The sequence below is a fragment of the Miniopterus natalensis genome, chromosome 15, assembly GCF_054644295.1.
Source record: "Miniopterus natalensis isolate mMinNat1 chromosome 15, mMinNat1.hap1, whole genome shotgun sequence".
Taxonomy (NCBI): domain Eukaryota; kingdom Metazoa; phylum Chordata; class Mammalia; order Chiroptera; family Miniopteridae; genus Miniopterus; species Miniopterus natalensis.
The window spans coordinates 51,240,454-51,262,177 of NC_142095.1; the positions used below are offsets into that span (position 1 = coordinate 51,240,454).

General features: G+C 45.4%; 1 protein-coding gene across 6 annotated transcripts in view; it reads right to left on the reverse strand.

Moving 5' to 3' along the window:
• FOXP1 (forkhead box P1) overlaps positions 1-21,724 on the reverse strand; it is a 538,679-nt gene that overhangs the window by 16,807 nt on the left and 500,148 nt on the right. For 5 of the 6 annotated variants that reach the window (XM_087825127.1, XM_087825122.1, XM_087825123.1 and 2 more), the window contains 4 exons: positions 21,008-21,095; positions 9,480-9,563; positions 458-659; positions 275-354 (listed from right to left, as the gene is read on the reverse strand). In XM_087825127.1, coding sequence (XP_087681253.1) covers positions 275-354; positions 458-659; positions 9,480-9,563; positions 21,008-21,095 — 454 coding nt within the window. The remainder of the gene's footprint in view (positions 1-274; positions 355-457; positions 660-9,479; positions 9,564-21,007; positions 21,096-21,724) is intronic. The other variant, XM_087825126.1, reaches the window with a different exon arrangement.

The following is a 21,724-nucleotide window of genomic DNA, read 5'->3' on the forward strand; positions in this document are numbered from 1 at the left end:
GATCAGAGATTACTGCAGCTTGTGATAATTGACTTGCCATCTTTAAACAGGCTCATTTTCACTGTTGTGTGAAATGAATTTCCTAATAATCACATCGTATTGTAATACTTAATCAAAAGCAATTATGTTATATATTGCAGTTTTAAAAAACCTTATAGACAAGGTTTTAGCATGCCTGCATACTAAACGGTTTTAAATCTACTTCATCAATATAATATATCCATGTACACGCACACCTTTTGATGTAATTTCATATACTGTGTTACTTACTTACCTGCCTAATTAAAGATGCATATGTAAATGGTGGTCTAACTTCTGCGTTCTTATAAAACTCTTGGTTCTGCGCAATATCTGCTAAATAAGAATCATTGTCCTGTTAATTATCACTTTTAAAAAGAGGCTGCTTTACAAGAATTGCATACTGCAGTTCTGCATGAGGCAAAAGCAGAGTATCTACCTGAAGAAATGGGCACGTTGTACTTGTCTGAGTACCGCCTGCGGATGGGTCCCACCGTGTGCATGCTGGTGGTGGTGATGACGGAGGGGCCTTGGGTGACGGGCGTGATGGGGGCGGTGGGGGTGGTTGGAGTATGAGGTAAGCTCTGTGGAGAAGCCTCTGACGCAGACTTGGAGAGTGTGACGCTTGACACCAGGTTCAGCTGCGAGGAAAAGAACACTTCTTAGAAGACCTTCAGAAAACCAGGGCAACCAGGAAAGCATCTAAAATCCAGCAGGAATAATACAGGCGATGCTGCTTGGCTAGTTTTATTTCTCCAAGTAAATGTTTCTAAGGAACTGAAACGTGAGGTGAGTTCCCATGTAAACACAATACACTTAGTTGTTAGCTGGGATACGCTGGTGTGGGCCTGAGTCTCCAACAGAACTTTCTGCCATGTGCTAGCCCATGTAAGGAACTGCTTCTACTTACTTTTTAATAACAAACTTTTATTGAAGTTTAATGAATTTCATGAAATAGCCAAGTGTAACCAGTGGCACAGGGGCAGGCTGCTAACATTCCCAACGAAGCGTCCGGGATGGAGCTACCGCGAGTGCGCTTGGCCCGTGACTAAATTAAAACGAGCTCCACTGATCCAGGCGCCGTCATCTGGTGCTATCAGCCAGCAGAGGCGAGTCTCTGAAAGCTTTATGCGTAATCTTCACTACTCTATCAAATATAGGATTGGAATCTATTTGTTTAATAAGAATATGGCGTATGAGAGAGGGAACTGTAAAATTTCTGTTGATTTTTTTTTCCCCTTCAAGGTTCAAATGCTCACTAATATAGTCCTGGAGTAATCTATTCATCAAGTAAGAAAATGAACAGTATTCATTTGAAGTAATGTAGAGGAAAATCAATAGTTCTGTTTTGATTCTTTCTTTGTCTCTATCAATCTAATGTTCACCTTGAAGTGCTTCTCTTATTAAAACTGGACAAACAAGCTAAACCCCCTACCCTCCTTTTCCAAAATTTGTTGTTACCCAGAAATATTCAGTCTGGCTGCACTGAAGAACCTGATCACTTTCAACATATTTATTACAGTTTACACAGATACGTACTAACTCAGATACGTACTAACTCAGATACGTACAGTTGGCCCAAATCCAAGAAACTCCAGCAGAGGAGGCTTACTTGGTAACATTTTCTCAAACCATATTTCAAATCACTTAACAAAATAAGTCTGTTTCACCAACACAACAGTCCCAGGACAAGGCATTATTTGTGGAAGGTATTCAAAATGAGATTCCTCTGAGATCACAATCAAAGGACTTACTGAAAGAAGGGTTTCCATTTTCTGGGGCAACTCGCCCTTGCTCACACTCTAGAAACGCAAGAGGCCATGAGAAACCTCTGTCTAACATGTTTGGGGCAATTCCATAAAAAGGCAGTAAGTCTGAAGAAAAAGAAAGATCAAATGTCGCCGGGAAAATATTAATGGGAACTGTCAACGGCGCTGGGGGCTGGAGGCTGGGCTGCAGCTTTCCCTGTGCTTTCTTTTTTGTCCCGTTTCCTAGACGTGCCCGCTTGGCCAGGAGAAGACCCCCCGCACCCCCCCCCAGCCCGTGCCCTGGAGGGGCGAGCTACGGAGAGGGGCCGCGCTGACACCCCCAGCAAGCGGGGTAGACGCTGCGAGGTGCTTTCTCATGGCTGCTGGGAACCTGACTTCTTGACACACATCTGCAAACAGGGCGGCAGCCTTGGGGGAGCGGGAGGGAAGGCGGGATCAGGTCGTCTCTGCCTGGCCCTCCATCCATCCGACCGCGTGCGGAAACCATGTACAAGCCTCAGCCAATCAGAGGGTCAGGGAATCGGTGCGTGAAAGGCCGAAGCTGAGACGCAGAGCTCGTAAGAAGTGAGAGGCGGCCACGCCTCAGACCGCCGCACACTCTAAGGTCACGGGCCCCTGTGCAGAAACCATGCGGTAAACTACCTGCCACTGGCCGTCTTCATTAATTCTCATACCTCACTAATACTGGAGATGTTATTACTCATATTCTACAGGTAAGCAAACTGAGGCTCACGAGAGATTAAATAACTTGCTCCAATTCAAAACCTGGACCCGAGGTCAAACACGCACTGGTCATTTAATGAGAAAAGAAACGCTAACCAGTTTCATTTTTCTGTGGGCTCGTTTTGGGAAAGGATTCAGTGAATAGTTTTATCCCTGCTTCTAAATGACATTCAGTAACTGCTACTGAGCAAACAGGAGGCATCTGGAATTGAACCGACAGGAGCAGAAACCGAGCATGTGGCTGCTGCCCCCGAGGAGCTTCCCATCGGACGGCGGCTGGGCTCACAGGACACCACGCACGCCCACCACACAACTCCGAGACTGCCTAGGCTCCTCGGCTTGTCTTTCCAGTTTACAAACATCACCCTAAACACCATGACTTTCTTAAAAATGCAATGAAATTTTGAGAGAAACACAACATCCTTAAAAACATGTGCATGCTCCTTCCCAGTTTTGTGGAAAAGGTCACCAAGCCTACTGTGGGCTCTAGTCTGATTGTCCAAACCCAGAACTCATGTGGACACTCAGGAAGCGAAGCCCACCTTTGGGTGCTCACATGCAAGTGTAACAGACAAGTCACATGGGGCAGCACCCTAAAATGGAAAGAATCTGACTCCTGTACTTTCACAAAGGTCTCAACACTTGGACTGTTTCTACCAAAGAAGAGCAGTGAAAAATTAAAATCTCTCCAGGTTAGCACAATCCACAAAGAAAAAAACACTAGCATTTTGGGGAGGCTTTTGAACATCAGCAGCAAGTGGAAATAGACACCTCACCAGAAGAGAGCGGAGAGGGGCTTTCCAGGCGTGACAGATGACACCTCGACCCACACCCACTGCCGGCTCCCTAACAAGCCACAGAGGAAGCAGCCAATCTCCGCTAATTACCAGATAAAAATGTATTGTAAGGACTCTAATTAGGAGACGCGGATGGAGGTGATCTAATGATTAAATGCTGCATGAGAGTGACCCCACCATCAATGTGCAGTGGAGCAGGATGCCACTGGAATATTTTGTTGAAACAGTGATTTTATTTCGAGGAGGGGAGGCAGTAATATTTGTAATGATGGCTACGAGGTAAACTAATTAAAAGACAGTCCTGGAGGAAGAGTGTGGCTGAGAGCAGCTGTGGCCATTCCAACACCAAGTGCCAAGTCTCAATGGAGGGACTGCAGTCAAGTGGAAAATTGCTGCCTGACCTCTACCCTTGCTATTAATTTGCAGGAAAACTAATGACACATATACATATTCCCACAAAATTGTTCTAATTGCTAATTTGCCAAAAGAGCCCAGATTCCAAATCAAACATGACTGTGGCCTGCGAGGGAGGAGAACAGAAAGCTGTGAGCTCCAGACGGAGGGGCTCTGCCTCGAGAGATCACTGAAGGCTGAACCAACAAGTTAATGAAATGTCAACCTTGTCAACTGCAATAGAAGTTCCCTAACTTTGAGACTTTTCTTTGATGATCACATGCTTGTCTTGAGGAGACGCCACCTTGGGGAGGACAGTCACGAGGGACAGATAAGAGGAGCAAGGGGAAGGGTTCACAACAGGCTCTGCGCTCAAACCTGCTCCTCTAATTAGGGTCTGTCTGAACACAGTGGACCAAAAAAATTAATTACAGACTCAGAACAGAAGAGCAAATCGGGAACGGTATGGGTTTTGCTATAATCTTATAATATTCATCCTAGTTGTAAACTATTAAATCTTAATATAATCATCGATTTGAAATGAAAGCATATACGCTTCGCATTTCTGACTGTAGCTAAGGTTTCAAAGGACGATTTTTTTCTGGGGCATGGAGCAGGAAGGGATAGGACTGGGAGGGTCTCTCTTCCTATTTTTCTTATTGTGTTCATTTTCTATTTAAAAAGAAGTTGCTATGTTTAGAAAAGTTAGTAACGCTGATATTTTTCTACATGGCAAGGTTCCATCATGTGATGACTTGGGCAAAGATAATCTGTTTGAAACTTTGGCCAAAAGTTAAGTTCTTATGTCCCTTAAAGTCGCTGTAGGGTTTTGTCTTTACGTTTCTGCGTGCTCTCGGCAGTCGTGGCAGGGCTGTCCCGGGACCTCCCCCAGCCCGCTGCCGGAGCCGTCCGTCTCAGCGACCTAATATTCTGCTCAGCCCTTTTGCAGAAAGTCAATCTTTACTTTTTAAACAGTAACCTCGTCTCTCTTTTAAAGATGATGAGTCATTCGTATTTTTAAAAAATAAACAAGCCTCTGAAACCCGGACAGAAACAGACTTGTCGTCAAGTATTCCCATAAGAACTCATCTGTGTTTTTGTTTATGCTCTTGTCTCACATGAGAACAGATTCTGAGAACAAAAGACAAACCTGAAACCGAATCACCAAGGGACCTAGCTGCTTAGCGGGGGCTCTCAGGCTCCCAGAACTGGTTCTTTCTGCTGTTGGTTTTACCGGCCTCAGCTGGGTCAAGTCCTGCTTTAACTGCAAGGAGTCTCTCGACATGAACCACTCGAGTTCCTTCCGAGGGGCCTTTCTGAGGCTGAAGGTGCCTTCCCAGGCTGGGGGGGCTAGGACATGGTGGCAGCCGCCTGGCCCTGGTACTTGCGTGCTACAGCCGGGGCCGGTGGGGCTGGTGTCGCTGACTGGAGCAGAGGAGGGACTCAATGAGAAAGAGTGCATAAAAATAGCTGTGTGTATCTGCTTGAGGCTGTCCCTCTCTGACCGCCTAACAGTCTGCACACAGCCAGGCTGCAGTGGCCCACAGGGTCGGCTGTTTCTTTAAGAGCTAAAAGAGCTGTGTTTTTATAGCGGCTAAAACTATTTCAAAACAGTCCCGTCTGCTATGGTTAGAGGAAAAGATAAGGTGTAAAAAGGAATATCCAATACCGCGTTTCACTTCCAATATCCCAGTCCCTCTAAGTGTCTTATACATATCGTAAGGGGGGACACAGCACCTGCACTGTGACCTGCCCACCAAGCTTCTCCAGGACCGGGCCGCTCTCAGGGTGGGTGGCAGGAGCGCCCTCAAGCAATGTACCCAGTATTATAAAGTATGATTTACAGTATGTTCCTGACATAATGAAAGTGGAGGCTCTTTAAAATACCCTTAACAACTTCATCAAGTTGTAACACAGACACGTCTTTTCATTGCTGTTACTGCTCTGTCCCTCCCAGGAAACAGCTCAGCTAATTCTCCGTGGAGTTTGAATGGAGACATCATGGTGGGTGTTTACTCTGACAGTATTACTGAGTTTGGAACAAAACTCAATCATACTCATCATGATAGTTTACTATTGTCTAATTTTTCACTTTTGCTTCTCTTAACATGGAAAAGAGAAGAGTCTTTTAAGACTCAAAATGCAACACTTGGCTATTCTAAACACAAGTCAGGAGAGGCTTCCCATGGCACGCGTTCAGCCGCTAGGGACACGCGCCTGCTCTGGGAAACCCACACCCCTTCCACCGGGGCCTAGTTTAATACCAGGAAAAGCATGCAGCGCTTACTCTGGCTGACACCGGCCATTCCTTACCTTCCTGCACACTGCTGCTCATTCCATACCTTCCTGAGAGACACATAGACCCACGTACCCACTCTCAGCCCAAGGAGAGTCGCGAAGCCGACTTCTTTCCACACCTTCTTGTTCATCCAGGTTTCATCTTAGAAGCTGCCTTGCCCAGAAGTCCTCCTGGACCCCAGCAAAACAGCTCAGTGTTCTGCTCGCACGCGGCATGGCTCATGCAGCGAGCCTGCGAGTAAGAGAGCGTGCATGTGCGTATTTACTTGTCAGTTTGTCCCACAAGCCTCCATACGCCTCAGAGGCAGGGAGGCCTGCAGCTCACTTTACTATGCAGCATGCCCAGTAACTATCTGTTGACGCAATAGCTTGATTTTAAATGCAACCTGCAGTCTGAGTCCTGGGTATAATTTTTTCGACTTGATTTTACAGCAAGCAGGAAGAGATGCTACTGAAGAGGTCCAAGGAATAGGAAGACTGTGAACTCATATTCCAGTTCACCCATACACGTCCGAGTGTGGGTGAGCTTGGACCCACTTCTAAAAACCTGGGGTCTGTCCCAAGATGAGCATATCCTCTAGCGGAATGTGAACACGAGTTCCACAGAGGCATCAGAAGACGCCATCTATGGGCTGACGGAATGGAGTGGGGGCTGGCTGGAAGACTGGGTACAACAACTGACACTTACCACCCAAATGGCATTTAGTGAAAAGCAACAGTTATAGCATTCTATCACTTAGTAACTAAGAATTAAAAATAAACACGAAGTTCCTTTTAAACAGAAATGGAAAGAAAACTCATAAACTTACTGGCCAGGCTGTAACGTGAAAGTCCCCATCTACGGTTAGATTTGACCCCCAGTGGTCGCTTACATCAAATCAAAGGTACTAGAAGAATATACATTTGAACACACATGTGTATTCCATTATTTAAGGTGAAATAAATTAATTACAGGCAAAAGGGAAGGACTGGTAACTGTGTGTCACCAAAGTGGAAAGGACCAAGGGTTTGCTATGTGCATCTGCTTTTTTTCTTTTACCATTTTTGGGGTCCAGGAAGTAAAAATGTATGCAAAACACTCACGTCTACCTCTTATAATTAATTTCCAATGCTTCACCTATACACACTTAATAATTCCTGATTTATAAGACGGTATCTATAATGAAATTTTCTATTTTCCAATAAATGAAAAGAAGGCAGGTTCACTCCGGCGACAGTGTCACACAGTATCTGCTTGTCAGGCACCAATTTTTACTTCTTACATGTAAGTTAAAGGATAAGGAATTTATAATGCTGCCTGTGAAGGGAACCACTTTTCATACACAAATGTGATCTTTTTTATTTTTCAAAGGGTAATACAACAGTACATTTACATAAACTAATCCAAACAATCTGTGTGTTTGACAATGGCAAACCTCACACAGACGGCCTATTGTTGGTTTACATCGCGGAGCTCTTTATACGGGCTTGTAGCGCTGCTCGAGCTGTCAAAGGTTTGACTTGGGCTCTAAATGAATGGTTATAGAAGTGCTGTGCGGCGATATTGGACTTCTTTGCAAGAGAAAACCTGCTGTGTATGAATTCAAAAGCTATTAATTTTTCAGTCAAAAATATTCGTGCCTATTTCTTTTAATAAAGAAATACTGTGCTGAGCTACTAAGAGATAATGTTGACTAGTGGTAGAGAATTTTCAATAGAGCAGTTAAAAATAAATTTAGTAGGAGGTCTCCTTCAAAGTTATAATTTTCTAGAATGTAAAACATTTTTTTAAAATACTAATCAAGACAAACTTCCTTGTGTATTTTCCCCCAGGACTGCTGTCCCCATTTGCTGGTTGCTCACCAACGGTCCCCACGGAGATTCCAGCGCCCTTCCGTGGCGCTGCGGGCTTACGCACATGGCGCTCCCCGCCAACACCCTGGCTCAGTGCCTTCTCCGGTTTTACCCGCCCCCCAAGAAGCCTCATGATCCAAACTGAGGCCATTCCTGGAGTCCAAACACTACTCCATCATCGTCTTTAATCCACGCAGGAAGCAGAAGATAATCTCGTCATCTCCCGAGTTGCTAGGTTTAGAGGCTCTCACTCTCCATCCTGGGAGGAACCATGTCCCTCCGAACAAAAGCCATAGGAACACGTTCAGAGTCCGAAGGCAGTCACTTCCCTGGAGAAGTGGCTACGCCCACTGGAGAACTCGGTCATTTCAGGGTCTCACCACTTTGCTTAGCTGAGTTCATATTATTTCCAGGATCCTTGTCAAAAGGAGAGATCGATAGAAAAATAGCAGGAATAGCGCAGTACACTCCTGACTCCACCACATCCTGAATGCCTGTTTCCCTTTCCTCTTTCTTTTTGGTAGCCCACACACTCGGTCCTATAGCCATTTACTGCAAAATACATGGAAACTAAGGGCTCTTTCCAAATAAAAATGGATGTGCAAAGGGTTTAATGACTTTATGTCCTATATCTCAGTAATGTGCTCCGTTTCAGACATTAATTTTGTCTGCCAACTGCATCCTGGCAGGCTACCATATTTGCTGGTTAATAGTCTGACTCCGTTTTATTTCTATCATCATAAATCATACATATATGGGTGTATGTTTGCTTTATTTATTTAAAAAAAAATGAGTCCAAACAGATAAACCAATACTCTGCCATTACGCTGCATCATTGCATGTTGATTAAAATTGCTGGTACTAACTATATAGATTGTCAACGCTCAATTAATTTTCACACAGTGACTCCTTGCAAAATCAAATAAAGGCAGTGTACCTTTAAATTTTACAAATCTTAAAAATCAAGAAGCAAAGCAACTCTATTTTGAATAATCAGTTGAAGGTACTAGGAGATTTTTAGAAATATAAGTATATGAGAAAACAACTATTAAAGAGATCAATTTAAAATAAGGACAAGGCCCAGTGCAGGAGCTGGGGAGCGCCCTTCCTCCTGGCGTTAACCGTCCACGCCTGGACGGCACTCCCCGAGGCCCAGCGCGGCTCCTAACGCTGAACATAACTTGAGTGCACCAGTTCGGGCTCCCGCTCACTTCAAGCTCCCGATGCTCTCCCGCTGTACCTCTGCCTGCTCTGACGGTGGCCTTCCTCCCTCGGTCATACTCGGTCTGGACCATCCCTGGCCCCTTTCCTCACACTCACTGTCCCTCAGCTGCCCTGCGCTGCAAGGCCTTGGTCTTCTGCCTTCATGGTCTGGCTGTCTTCTCTCTGCATCACTACACTTCAGAAAGTTTTCTCTCCCAGTGAGTTCTCATAATATATTTTAGCGCCTCCGTGTAGCGTCCATCATCTGTCCCTCAGGAACCAGGCCTGTGCCCGCATCACCCTGGATTTCCCTAAACGCCTCTTTAGAGAAGGTCACCAGAAGCTCAGCTCGAGCCTTCACTACTCAACGCTACTGGAGTGGCCTGTGCTCCTGCCTGGGCGCGGGGTGGGGAGCGGGTCTCCCTCGGGGCAGCTCGGTACTCACGGGCTGAGGGGCAGCTTTGGGCTCCGTGGACTTCACGTGCAGGTGCGTCATCATGGCTTGCAGGCGCTCTCTGTCTTTTGCAAGCTGGTAGGGAGAAAAATGCCTTGTTATTCCTTTGAATACAGATTTGAGTACCTGTTACTATTACATACCATTATATCCAGAACGATATGTATTCCAAATTAAACTATGGAATTAAACTATTCAACTATTCCTAATTAAACCATCACACATGACAAAATATTTTTCACTGCTTAATCATTTTGAAATCTATACGACCAGTGCCAGACTCCAAGTAACTGGAAGTGTCGGTGTGAGGTTTCCCAACACAAGACAGATTAGCCTTTAACTGGGAAGTTCTAGACCTGCTGGCACCAAGGAGTCGCATGTAACACAGACAGCTAAAGACAAAAACGTGAATCATGCCTATTAACCAGCCTTATTCATGAGGAAGCCAAAAGAAAATGAGCGAGGTAGCGAAAACTCATAAACTCATCTGCTGTGGTTGGAAAACTCCTAGACAGATGGGTACATTTATGCAAAATGAACTTCATCTTTCCTAGCAGGTAGGCACAGATGAAGACAGAGCTGGCAAGCAAGGTTATTGGCAGGGCAGACGCAGGGCTACAGGGTTACACATTCCCGTTTTCAGATGAACACCGAATAAGCTTACTCACTTATTCAATATGTAAGTACCTACACCATGTGCTAGTCTCTCATCTTAACAAAAAGTGAAATCTCCTCATTCTGCAAAACGTCATCTTCTGAAGGCACGAGAGTTTCTAACCGGATGTACATGGCAGGGACTTGGGTACTATTTATTTATTGGACGTAACTTGCTTTACGCTTGCCTTGGACTGTCTTCACAGGGTATTTTCGATAGTTTAAGACAGTTGGGCACGGGGGACCCATAACAATGGCCGCAGTGAAGAGGTGGGAGTGCAGAGGTGAGTGACGGCACCGTCGGGAGGGCAGCCGCGGGGTTTGGGGAAACGAGCGAGATCGAGGAGAGGGCGGGAGGGAGGAGGGACACAGAACTGGGGAGGGACTCACTCCTCTGTCACAGAATTAATCCTAGATCTTTCAAACATCAATTATGTTTTGTAAGTCTAAAATTATTCCAAAATAGCCACCACGGAAGGCATTTTATTTCTGGATAAGGGACAATGTGCTGCGGGAACTGGGGAAGCAGGAAGGGAAAAGCCCTCGGACCCAACCGGTGCTGGGTGGCTCCAGCTTCGGCCGTGTCACGCTCAATCTTTTTTCCTTTTTATTGCCTCGTGGTTCAGGGAGGAATAAATTACTGCGGGGGGAGGAGAGCCCTACAGTGTTAGCATTTATCTTTCAACAAACAGGAAATGAAAGCGATACCATATTAGGAGCCACTTTATATTACTCATCCTCTGTTCTTCAGTGAGTTATTGAACAGCCAAACAAAAAGATGCTCGGAACACAAAACATAATGCTAAAGGAATTTAGTTTTCCAAGTAGCTCAGTTAGAACAATTAAAATGTTAGCAATGGCATTTTTCTATAGTTCTTTGGTTGTTTTTTTGATTCGAGTGTTCTAATTTTTAGATGTTAAAAGTAAAACATTCTTAATTTTTAAAAATGTTTTAAGATTATAACGGGCAGAAGAAAAAAAATAAGTGGTCTTTTCTGGTGAACACTACAAATTAAAGGGCAGGAGGTGAGGACTGCTGGAGCCTGATGAATATTAATTGTGACTAATTTGGGGGTAAATATTATTGATATAGTAATCACAAAGACCAAAGTAGAAAGAAATTCAAATTCCCAGCATCAAAGGGAATCACCACCTCTCCATCCCATCAAAACGGATGCCAGGCTGACCGTTTACTGCTGAGGCTGCAAACACATACCTAGGCTTGTACACAGAGCCACACCCGTAAACCTGGACCTCACTGCCATAGGGCACGGGTTAGTTTTCCACAAGGATATTACTTAGACTTCATCGTCCATTTTGAGAATTATCCAGATTCCTGATTTTGCCTCTACCTCAACTCCAGCTATAAATGATGGGTAAGGTTACAGAAAAAGGCAAAAATCCAAGTTTTTGTTTTTGTTTAATTAGTGCAAACTAGCATGCAATATATTCTTAAATGAGCTTTGAATTTTTATCACCAATTCTAGCTCCAACACAAAGTGTTTTAACAGTTAAAGAGAAAAAAACCTGGCAGAATTTGCTTTTTGTTTTTTTAGGCAAAAAGGCCAAATATTCACACCTGTTGACACCACACCCTCTCTCTCCAGTCTCACATTTATAATACTCACTGGTCCTTCAAAAAGCTTTCAGATTCTTTATTACTTTCTATAACCATCATTCCATGAGCTCACCTTCCATCAACTCTCATGGCATCCTTTCATTATTATGAGAATACAAGCATTTAATATTAGCAAGCATATTCCAGCATTCCCTTATAACCTGAATCCCATGAAAAGCAAAGCAAGAGGATGGGAAATTCAGTCCAGAGGTCAATTAAAAATTTGGTCAGCAAATTAAAAAGAAAGCATGTTGTGATATCCAAAGAGAATGCCTTTCTAGCAGCTTTCCTGGTGGGCCAGGAAGGGCTGGCAGCGCCAAGGAGCTGTGCAAATCAGCAAGTTTGATCACCAGTTCCATAGGGTGACAGCAGAGTGGAAATGGGAAAAGGTCTGAGACGGGGCACAGCACGTAACCTCTGTAAGCGCTCAGTTCTCCCAGTAAACCTGGAACAATAACCTCTGGACTTTGAAGGGCTGTTTTGAGGAGTGGGGACGTTCTTGCACGTAAGCTCAGCATAGAGCCTAGGGCTTCATGATGCTCAAAAAGTACCTTCTTTTTCTTTAAGGAAAGTTACATCACTAAAGGTTATGCAGACTTCTCCTGGCTGAGGGCGTTTGGAATCTAGACGAACGTAACGGGTTCAGTGGAGTCTGCACTTGGGTTCCTGGGGGGGAGGCGGCAGCGGGGGCTTTGATGCTTTAAAGCAGGGCTGGGGAGCATTTTTCTGCCAAGGGCCATTTGAATATTTATAACATCATTTGCTTCGTGGGCCATACAAAATTATCAGCTTAAAAATTAGCTATGAAAAAACCCCTTAATTTATTGAATTTCGAGTCCCCCCTGTGGTCACTGAATGATTTCACGGGCCATACACGGCCCCTGCTTAAAGAATGGAACAGAGCCCGGGAAAGACGAAGTCCGTGTCCTTTGGATGTACAGCCTCGGTTCTCACTGTGTTCTTTTCCTCATCCTGGCAATGCTTTTCCCCTCTTCTTACTAATCACGGGCTCCAATTAGGTTTTCAAGAGCCCAGGCTGTGAAAGACCAGAACACGTGCATTGCTGGGACCTACTGAGAAGTGCCTCAGGCTAGGAGCTCCATCCAACATCTTCAAAGATAAAAACCAAGGAGACTGAACTCATTCTCTTAGCAGGGAAAAGGGAACATGGTTTGGGGTTCATTTAACACAATTGTTTTACCTGCTGTCAGGAGGACAATTCATCTTAAGCCCAATTTGGTGGTTCTCACGAGAAAAAAATTCTTCTGAAATAAATGAAGGACTTTGGGTGTCTAAAACACTAGACTTGTTGAGGACAGATGAGATGAGGGGCCAGGCAACTCACTTGATCTCAGAAGCAAGGCTGTGGCGGCTCCCTCAAGCCCTCCTACCCTGTCCCCGTATTTTATAGTTGGGGAAACTGAACCACTGAGTGAACTTATGTGAGGTCCTGGAGCTGAGGACGGGCAAAAATAAAATAGAGCCCTAGTTTACGAGGCGTGGTCTGACTTCTGCACACCGGTGTGATCACAGGACACACCTGGGACACTAACTGGGAACGCAGACTTGCCTCCTCCCGCACCCATACTGGGCTCCTGGGCGGCTTCCGCAGGATGGGTGGGTCGTGGACATGCATGTTGTGGCAGCGGGCACCCAATTATGAGTTGGCCAGTCTGGATTCTTTCCATGCCAACGACGAGCCCTCATTGAACGGACTGGGGTCATACATGAACTTGCTAAGCCCCGCTCTCCGAGGAGGAACGCGGGAGCGCAGTCTGAGCAGACTCGCAGGCGTCCGGGCGTGGCGAGGGGAGCGTGGGAGATGCTGCTCTTTCCCATGGGCTGCGTAGGCCTTCGCCAGGCTGCCTGGGTTTCCTCGGGGGTTCCGTCTACAGAAGTCACCCAGACAGAATTGACTGAGGAGAGTAACATACGATCAGAAGAAAAGCAAGAGGGAGAAAAGAAAAAAACACTGGCTGGAAGGGGCAGAAATGGAATTCCTCTACCAAACTGAGTAGTTATTAGATACTGATTTTCAACCCCCTTTCTCAAATGATGGCCACTCGCATGTTTCCGAACTGGGCGCAGTGGAAACTCATGAACGACACCTTCCACCACCAAAGGCAGCTCCCAGGTGGAGGCTCCCTAGGGCTCATTTTGCCCCAACTGAAGAAATTCCCTACTTTGACTGTGTTCTGTCACCATCCTCACATTCCTCGCATGTTGTTATTAAAGACTCTCCTGACATTTGAAGCAGACGCACACTAATACTCAGTCATAGTCTAGGAATTCTACTGCTCCCAGAGTTAGGCAGGATTTTCAATTATGAAAACTAAGTGTCTCAGTTTTCAAAGAGGGACATGGAAGGGAGAAACCCAGAAACTCTCTCTTCTTTTTCTTGGCTCTCATCAAAAAGCAGTGGCAACGTGAAGCTATGGGGCTCTCAGGCCCTCTCTCCCCAGCATCCTGAGCTTATTCAGACAGGCACAAGGCTGCCAGGCCACGGCCCTGAGTACTGCCCTGAATGGGGCTAGACAGCTACACAGGGGGTCATGTTAAGATAATATGTTTGTGAAAGTCCGGGAAGCTGGTGTGATTACAACTAGCACTGCTAATGGTAGAAGAATCACACGTAGAGCCCCTACAGTCACTGATTTGTGTTAGGCTTAACATCTCCCTCAGCTATTGAAACCTGTGCATTTTCTCCCTGCTGACACTTTCTTAGAGCTTGTGTAGTGAGCCAGTGTCACTGAGCACCAGCCCTGCCCTACCACACACACTGCTCCACCAGGTGGAGAAGAGAACAGTCCCAATGGCCAAGTTTTAAAACCAGTGATGTGCAACTCTTGGGTATGTGCACAGAACCCCACTGGGCCAGGACCACCCTGGGTGAAAACCAGCACTGCCATAAAAGGGCACCAGTTTCAAGCTGGGCTAGAATCCTGTGTGCTGTCCATTGTTTGCCACTAGCTTTGAACAAGTTAATGAGAACCTTCTAAACCTCAGTTTCCTCATCAGTAAAGGAATGGGGGTTACTGAAAATAATTCCTCTGACTCTAAGGGGCCAATTATGGTCAAGATCACCATCCATTTAGTAAAACCTTTTCAAACAGTAAGAAATATTACATTAAACACGCTCATTAAGTGAGACACATACTGATTTCCAAATGTTCCCTTTTTCCTTTTAAAAAATGACTCAGGATCGAGGGAACAGGGTAGGATTCAGTGAAACTGAGGTATGACTCCTCTAGAGCAGTGCCTTGGCATATAGCAGGAGCTCAGTAAATATCTTCTTACATGGTTTTCAAGCTCCTCTAGGACATACAAGCAGAACACGAAGCATTCAGTAAGTCTCTCCCACAGCCAATGGATCCAGGTGGATCACTAGGGTGACCAACTCATTCCAGTCTGCCCAGGACTTTCCCAGTTTTGAAAATGAAAAACCAGGAATCCCTCAGTCGCAGGCCAGCAAACTTCAATGTTTGGTCATCCTACTTCCTGTTGAACCAATAGGTGAATTTAAAAAAGAAAACAATACATTTTCCACTGTCCTTCTTCCTCACCCTACAGTCAGGCTAAACTTCAGTGGCTTCCTCGGCCTGGAATGTCCTTCCAGTCACCCGCCCCACCAAAGTGCCCGGTGCGCACTCATTCAGGGAAGCACTGGTCTCACCCTCCCTACTAGGTCGCACTCCCCAGGAAGAGGCAGCCTCACCTATCTGTCCAGTGCTGTAAATACAATAGGTGCTTGACAAATTGTGACTAAATGGAACCAAACTATCAAAGAACAGAAGTTTGCACCCCTCCACCCACACCCTGTCCGGGCCGAGCAGATCAGCCCTCAGTGAGGTTGGCTCCCTTTCCCTTGGCACTTTCAACATTCACTCTGAAGGTCTGTAGGTGGAGGGGTCACAGAGGCCTGTCCTGATCTGTCCCCTGACACACGCTGAGTCGTGGGAATAATGACAACGCCCAATCTCCAAGGCTGCTTTCTTCTTTCATTGAAAACCCACCTTCATACATGAGAGAGGTTGTGCTGACAACTGAGCGAGGTCACGTGGTCACAGACCAGATTAAAACTGGTACAGTGTTTATGGCCAGAAAAACATGTGTACATCAAGAGTAGCTCAGCTTTCTGAGAGTAAGTCCGTCAGACTTTTTTTCTTGTTGCCTATTAAAATGAATGGTTTTCCCTTTTTCCAAAATGGAATTCTGTTCCAGCCACTGAGACACCGCTTATACCTCATCCACAGTTTGATGGTTGAGAAAAGTCCTATTAAGCATGTCCCACCTGAGTGAACCCAGGTAACTGGATTAGCATGAATTTAAATCCCTGGGCCCAGGTCTGGTAGACAGTGGGTGCTCAGCTACTGAGGCCAGTCCCAGTGCTTCTTTACGATCCTGGCATGGAATGTGTGGTGGGCAATCCTTATATCTCAGCTTATTTCTAGTTCCCACGTCTCTGGCCCTCTGTCTTGGTGGGAGGGAGCTGTACGGTTCATGGCCTATATAAACCATGCCTACTGATGTGGGAATTGTGTCTTCTCCAGTTCCAACTCATTATGACTGCATATTATCCGGAAGAATCTCTCAAAAGAGAACATCTAACAGAAGAAATCTTAAAATACATTCCTTGACCTCAAAAAGCCATATCCTTGACCCCAACGATTCCTATGGTACCTCTCTGCATGTGACATACGTAAGTGTACAGTGTAGGACTCACAGAACTCCTCAGGTTTACAATGTTGAGCTTCCAGGTAACAGCTAGGGTTAATCCTCCATTTAGACCACTGATAAAATGTCAAAAAAATTTACAACGGTCTCTGCAATAAAGAAATGCAGTAAGAAATATTCAAGAGGGCTTTGAATGCCCACAGAGATGCCTTTCTGACCCCTCTTCCTGCTCCATAAGAAGTCACTGGGGTAATGTAAGAACTGAACCAACCAACCTTGCTCTGTTAACAGGCTCCACAGAAGGTGTCTACTGCTAAGAAAATGTGCATTCTCTATATTTTGATACCTTCCAACAAAAGTAAAAACAATACAGACACATCTGGCAAGCCACGCTGATCAGACAGGTCCAAGTGACACCATCCCATCATCTTGGCTTCTGCCTGGCTGCCTGAACTCTCACCATTGGCATCTCACCCTGAGCTGGCCCCTGCCGCACGATGTGACCCAGGTGTGGAGTCCTACAGAAGGCACCACGACAGGAACATCTCCAGCAGCCATCCCCTCAGCTGACCACAGTGATTAAAAAAGACTGTATCCGCCCGGCCGGGGGGCTCAGCAGCTGAGCATCGACTTACGGTCCAGAAGATCGAGGGTCGATTCCCGGGCAGGGCACATGCCCAGGCGTCAGGCTCGACCCCCAGCAGGGAGCGTGCAGGAGGCAGCTGATCAATGACTCTCTCTCCCCTCCTCCCTTCCTGTCTCTGAAATCAATAAAAAATTTAAAAAAATAAATAAAAATACTGTATCCAATTCTTTAGGGAGATCTGACTACAGGTGAGAAATACAAGGGCCTTCTGTGCCGGGCCCGAGTTGAGGTTTCTAGGGTTTGGGTTCCAGTGGCTGGACACGTACACAGGACCACATCCACGTGGCTTTCACTAGCTGTGGTCACATCTGGCGCCAGTGGCTGCCCTCCTGAATTCTCCTGTGAAATCCTTCACGATGGTCTGCAGGGCTCACGTAAAGAGCGTCTGCTGACCTCTACTGTAAGATCTAATGTGAGCTCATTTGGTTTGTTTTTACAGTAGGGCCCATGTGACCTTTCCCAGATGAAAGGCCAGAGAGGGGCCCCGCAAGCCCCATGGCAGGGAGAGGTGTCTCCTCCCACTCTAGTGCAGGGCTCGTCCTCCGGCAATTGTTCAGACCTTGACTGCTCCTTCCTGTGGGCTCAGTGGTGAAGATGGTTTTCAAATTTGAGTTAATAAATGGTAATTCTGTAAGATACTTTGAGATCCTTGAAGGTTCCAGTATGTCCTGACTAGGCAATGCCCTCTTTAGGGGAGAGAGGTAGCTCTCGGGTCAGTCCTGTCTGGGGTGTTCCCCTAGATGACGGAACGTGGGGCTGCAGCTGAGAGGGTGGGGCTGGTGCCGGTGAGACAAGACAGGAAGGCTGCTGAAGCACAAGGACACCTCTGCACAGGCCCGATTCCCCAACACCTCAGGTCAGACCGGCACAATGACTGCTAGCTAATTAAAAAGTACATTTCCAGATATGGGCGCATGAAATGGCAAACGTGAGAGCAGAAACATGGATGCTGAGATCCAGAGACACAGGAGGCCTGAAATGAGACCAGCTGTGAGTATAACTGCACCCTGCCCTAAACTCCTCCAAATGTGGCAGGTCTGCAACCCTGACTCTCAGCCTAACCCCTGAGAAGGGCTAGTCTTAACTCTATTGCAGGACAAGGGCTCTTTAAATACTGAAAACTGTTGACATTTTCTCATGTATTTCATCCGATAGGATATTAACTAATAGATAAGATCTGTTTCGGTTTGGGCAGTGCCTAGCAGTGAAATTCTCCTTTGAACATGTTTCTGGTGTTTTCAAGAAGCCATTAGTGTTGGCTAGCACTGCCCAGTGGATGGACTAGCCACTGGGAAGTTATTGACACAGTCTAGCTCACGCACTCTGCTCCTCAGAGGCTCCATCCAGCAAGGTGCCTGCTGTCACAGATGCCGGGAATGTGGGCTAAATGCACGAGTCGATGAATGGATGAATGAATGAATGAATATATACCTCGGCCAGTTTCCATGACCCCAAAGTTCAGCAGGTACTTGTCATGTGAAGCTGCTACTGAAGAAACCTGAACAATGTGCTAATTTTATATGCCAAGGCGAAGAAGGGAGAGGTAAGAAGAGGTGAGTGGACTTTTAGGTAGCCAGGAAAATAAAACAACAAGTTGCTAACAATGTAATGAAATTGTTTTTTCTGCTCCTCGTGACCAGGGATTGCCTGGCAAACTTCTGCAAGGGTCAGCCAGATAGTGAATCTTTTCACAATTACTCAGTGTTTCTGTGGTAGCCCAAGAGCAGCCACAGATAATTCATAAATTCATGGGCGTGGCCGTGTTCCAATATAACCCTATTGCACCCTTTAAATTTCATGTAATTTAGTCTTCTTTTGAAACCCCCCCCCCCCAACTATTCAAAGCTTTCTTATCTCATGGGATTTGGTCCATGGTCCGTAGTTGTCAGCCCTGCTTTTGACAAGCACTATTTCAACACTCTTAACAATTCTCTTAAGCGTTGAGAACCGAACCCTTCAGAACTGACAGCCCTTTTTTCATCACAGCAGACTCCCAAGCAAGAACATTATTTGGAACATCACAGGCATCTACCACACAGTAACTTCTGGCCAGGTGATCTTCTTGGATTCCTATCACAAGTTGAAAAGTCTACCTTCAGTTTGATTTAGAGCTGAGGGATGAAGGGAACTCTGTAAATAAATGAAATCCACAGAGAATCAAAGAGTCCTCACATCGGTTCACCACTATTCGGGCCATGTCCACCAAAAACACCATTACAGCTGCCAGGAGATAATCGCTTCACCTACTGATGGTCTAACTCTTCTTTCCTGCCTGCTCTCTGTGGAGAGTGAGGAATAATAAATAAACAGCTAGTTCCTGAGTAAGTAACAAGGGCCCCACACTCAAATGTGCAGTCTGGAACGCCTACCTGAACAAACCACGACAGCAATCTAATAGATAGTTTATTCTAGCTATTCATTAAGAATTTAATTTTATCAATTAAGTAAACAGATGCAGGAACTTGTATCACTTTATAAATACCACCAACATACGTAAATTAAGGCTGAATCCAATTTTTCAAGGGCTTCACTACATTTCAATATAGGTAAACTTTGGGGGTTGAGATAAATACACTGTTTTTTTCCTTCTCAGTAAATATGCTAAATTTAAAGATGTTTCCAAAGATCTACATAAAAATCTGGGAATTTCATGATGGGCCTTTTGCCCATATAAATATCCTATCGGTTCTAATAAGTTCATATCTATTGTCTGAATAGAAAAATATTAACTAGCTGAAAATAACTTTTGAGAAAATCTTACTTTAAAAAATATAATTTGTCATATAAGACGATAACTAATTTTAAAAAATCCTTTCTATCCTGAAAAGTCACAACAAAAAGTTTAAGTGTGTTTTGGCAGATTTTTCTCTGCAACTGTTTGAAGCTGTAAATGACTTAACTCAGTAAAATTCCAAATGTAATTATCTTCTGTACTTAGCCTAGGGCTCTCCATATATCTCAGCACTGCTGCCTCGCATACAAAACAGCCTTTCCAACGGCTGGGGACAATATAATGCACAACATTGTTTTAATTTCCCGGAGTCGGCTAACCTCGAGCCCGCACTAACCAGCCAGAGGAGGCGCCGCGGTGTCATGGGCACTCACGCCTGTGGAACTCGGTTGCACAGATGGGGTTTGCAGGGTCAGGCTTTTGCAATTGTACATTTTAATAATCTCCATCTCTGACCCAATTTTTACTTTTAGAAATGAATTTTCTATTAATTATACCAAGAATGGAGTTATTGTTAAAATATGGTAGTTCATAAACAAGTTATATCAGGAAGTGGACCCCCTCCCATTCCTCACAGCTGGGACCCGCAGGAAAACTGGCAGAAGCTTATTTTCTCTAATCGTAAAATAGATTCAATATGACCCAATGGATTTCCAAGTACAAAAACTTTCCATATACGTGTGTTTGTCCGTCTGTCCGTCCGTGTACTGAAAACATGCAGTGACCTCTTGGCTGATCTCTGCCGTGGAGAGGAAGGGAAGGACAAGGCAGACAAGGAATGAGTGCCGTTTCTGCGTCACTCAGAAGGCTCGCCCGCGCTGGGCGCACTCGCAGCGAGTCTCGCTCACACTCACGTTGGTTTTCTCAACCTCTCTCCCCGACTTGTCTCCCCAGCTCCAGGTTAATAATATTAGCAACTTAGGGGACTTAACTAACAACAGTTAACCAGCGAGTTAAAGGAGAAGGGGGTGCGGGCGCGGACAGGGAGAGCTGGCTGCAGCACACAGACGCAAGGGCCCCCAAGAGTGAACGGAGGGGGCCTCCCCGGAGAGTGAAAACTCAGACGGAATCAAATCAGATACAGCGAGCTCTGGGCCTTCCATTCGATCACGAGGACACAGGGACTCATTGCAGACACTGCGAAGCTTGGAGTGTGAGGAACACTGAGGTAATAGGAAAAGGAAATTGGGTTTTACCTGTAGCTCTAACTGCTGAACAACCTGCATTTGTACTCTACATTGAGCTGTACTTCTATCGTCCAGCGCATGCTCACTGTTGAGATGTCTGCAACAATACATAGAAAATCATTAAGTGAAATGGAGAAACAAAAGGAAAATATCAGTTACCGGGACGTCGAGGCTCTGGCTCGCAGCGGACAGCGGTTCTGTGGGCAGCCTGCCCTCTCCATCCCCACCACTTAGTATTGCCATGACACAGAATTGAGTACACTGGGATCACCAAAATAAGTCTTCTAGGGACAAGTTCTGCAGAGCATCTGGAGATAAACATTTACACATAAATAAGAAAATTTCAGAAATTAAGTCAAGGCAGCATTCAAGACCACCTCAATGGGCAGAATTCCGAGGCAGGGCCCAGGCAGTTCAGAATCGTCTCATCTGTATTAGGGTCTGAATGAGCATTTGTTCACAAGAAAAACTGACTTCATATTACTGATGACACAACCTAATATTGAGATGTATTAACATGAATGTCAGAAATGGCAAAGGGTGGAAAATGGCATAACTTTAGACACAAAATCTGAAACATGAATCTATACATGCAAATTATTACCAGTGAGAGGGAGAAAATGCAGACAAGTATTTAAAAGGAAAACTCTGGCTGGGCTCTTGACTCTCTCTCAATGGTCTGAATATCCAGTTCAGAGATGATTCAGGCCACATGCTGAGTATGCC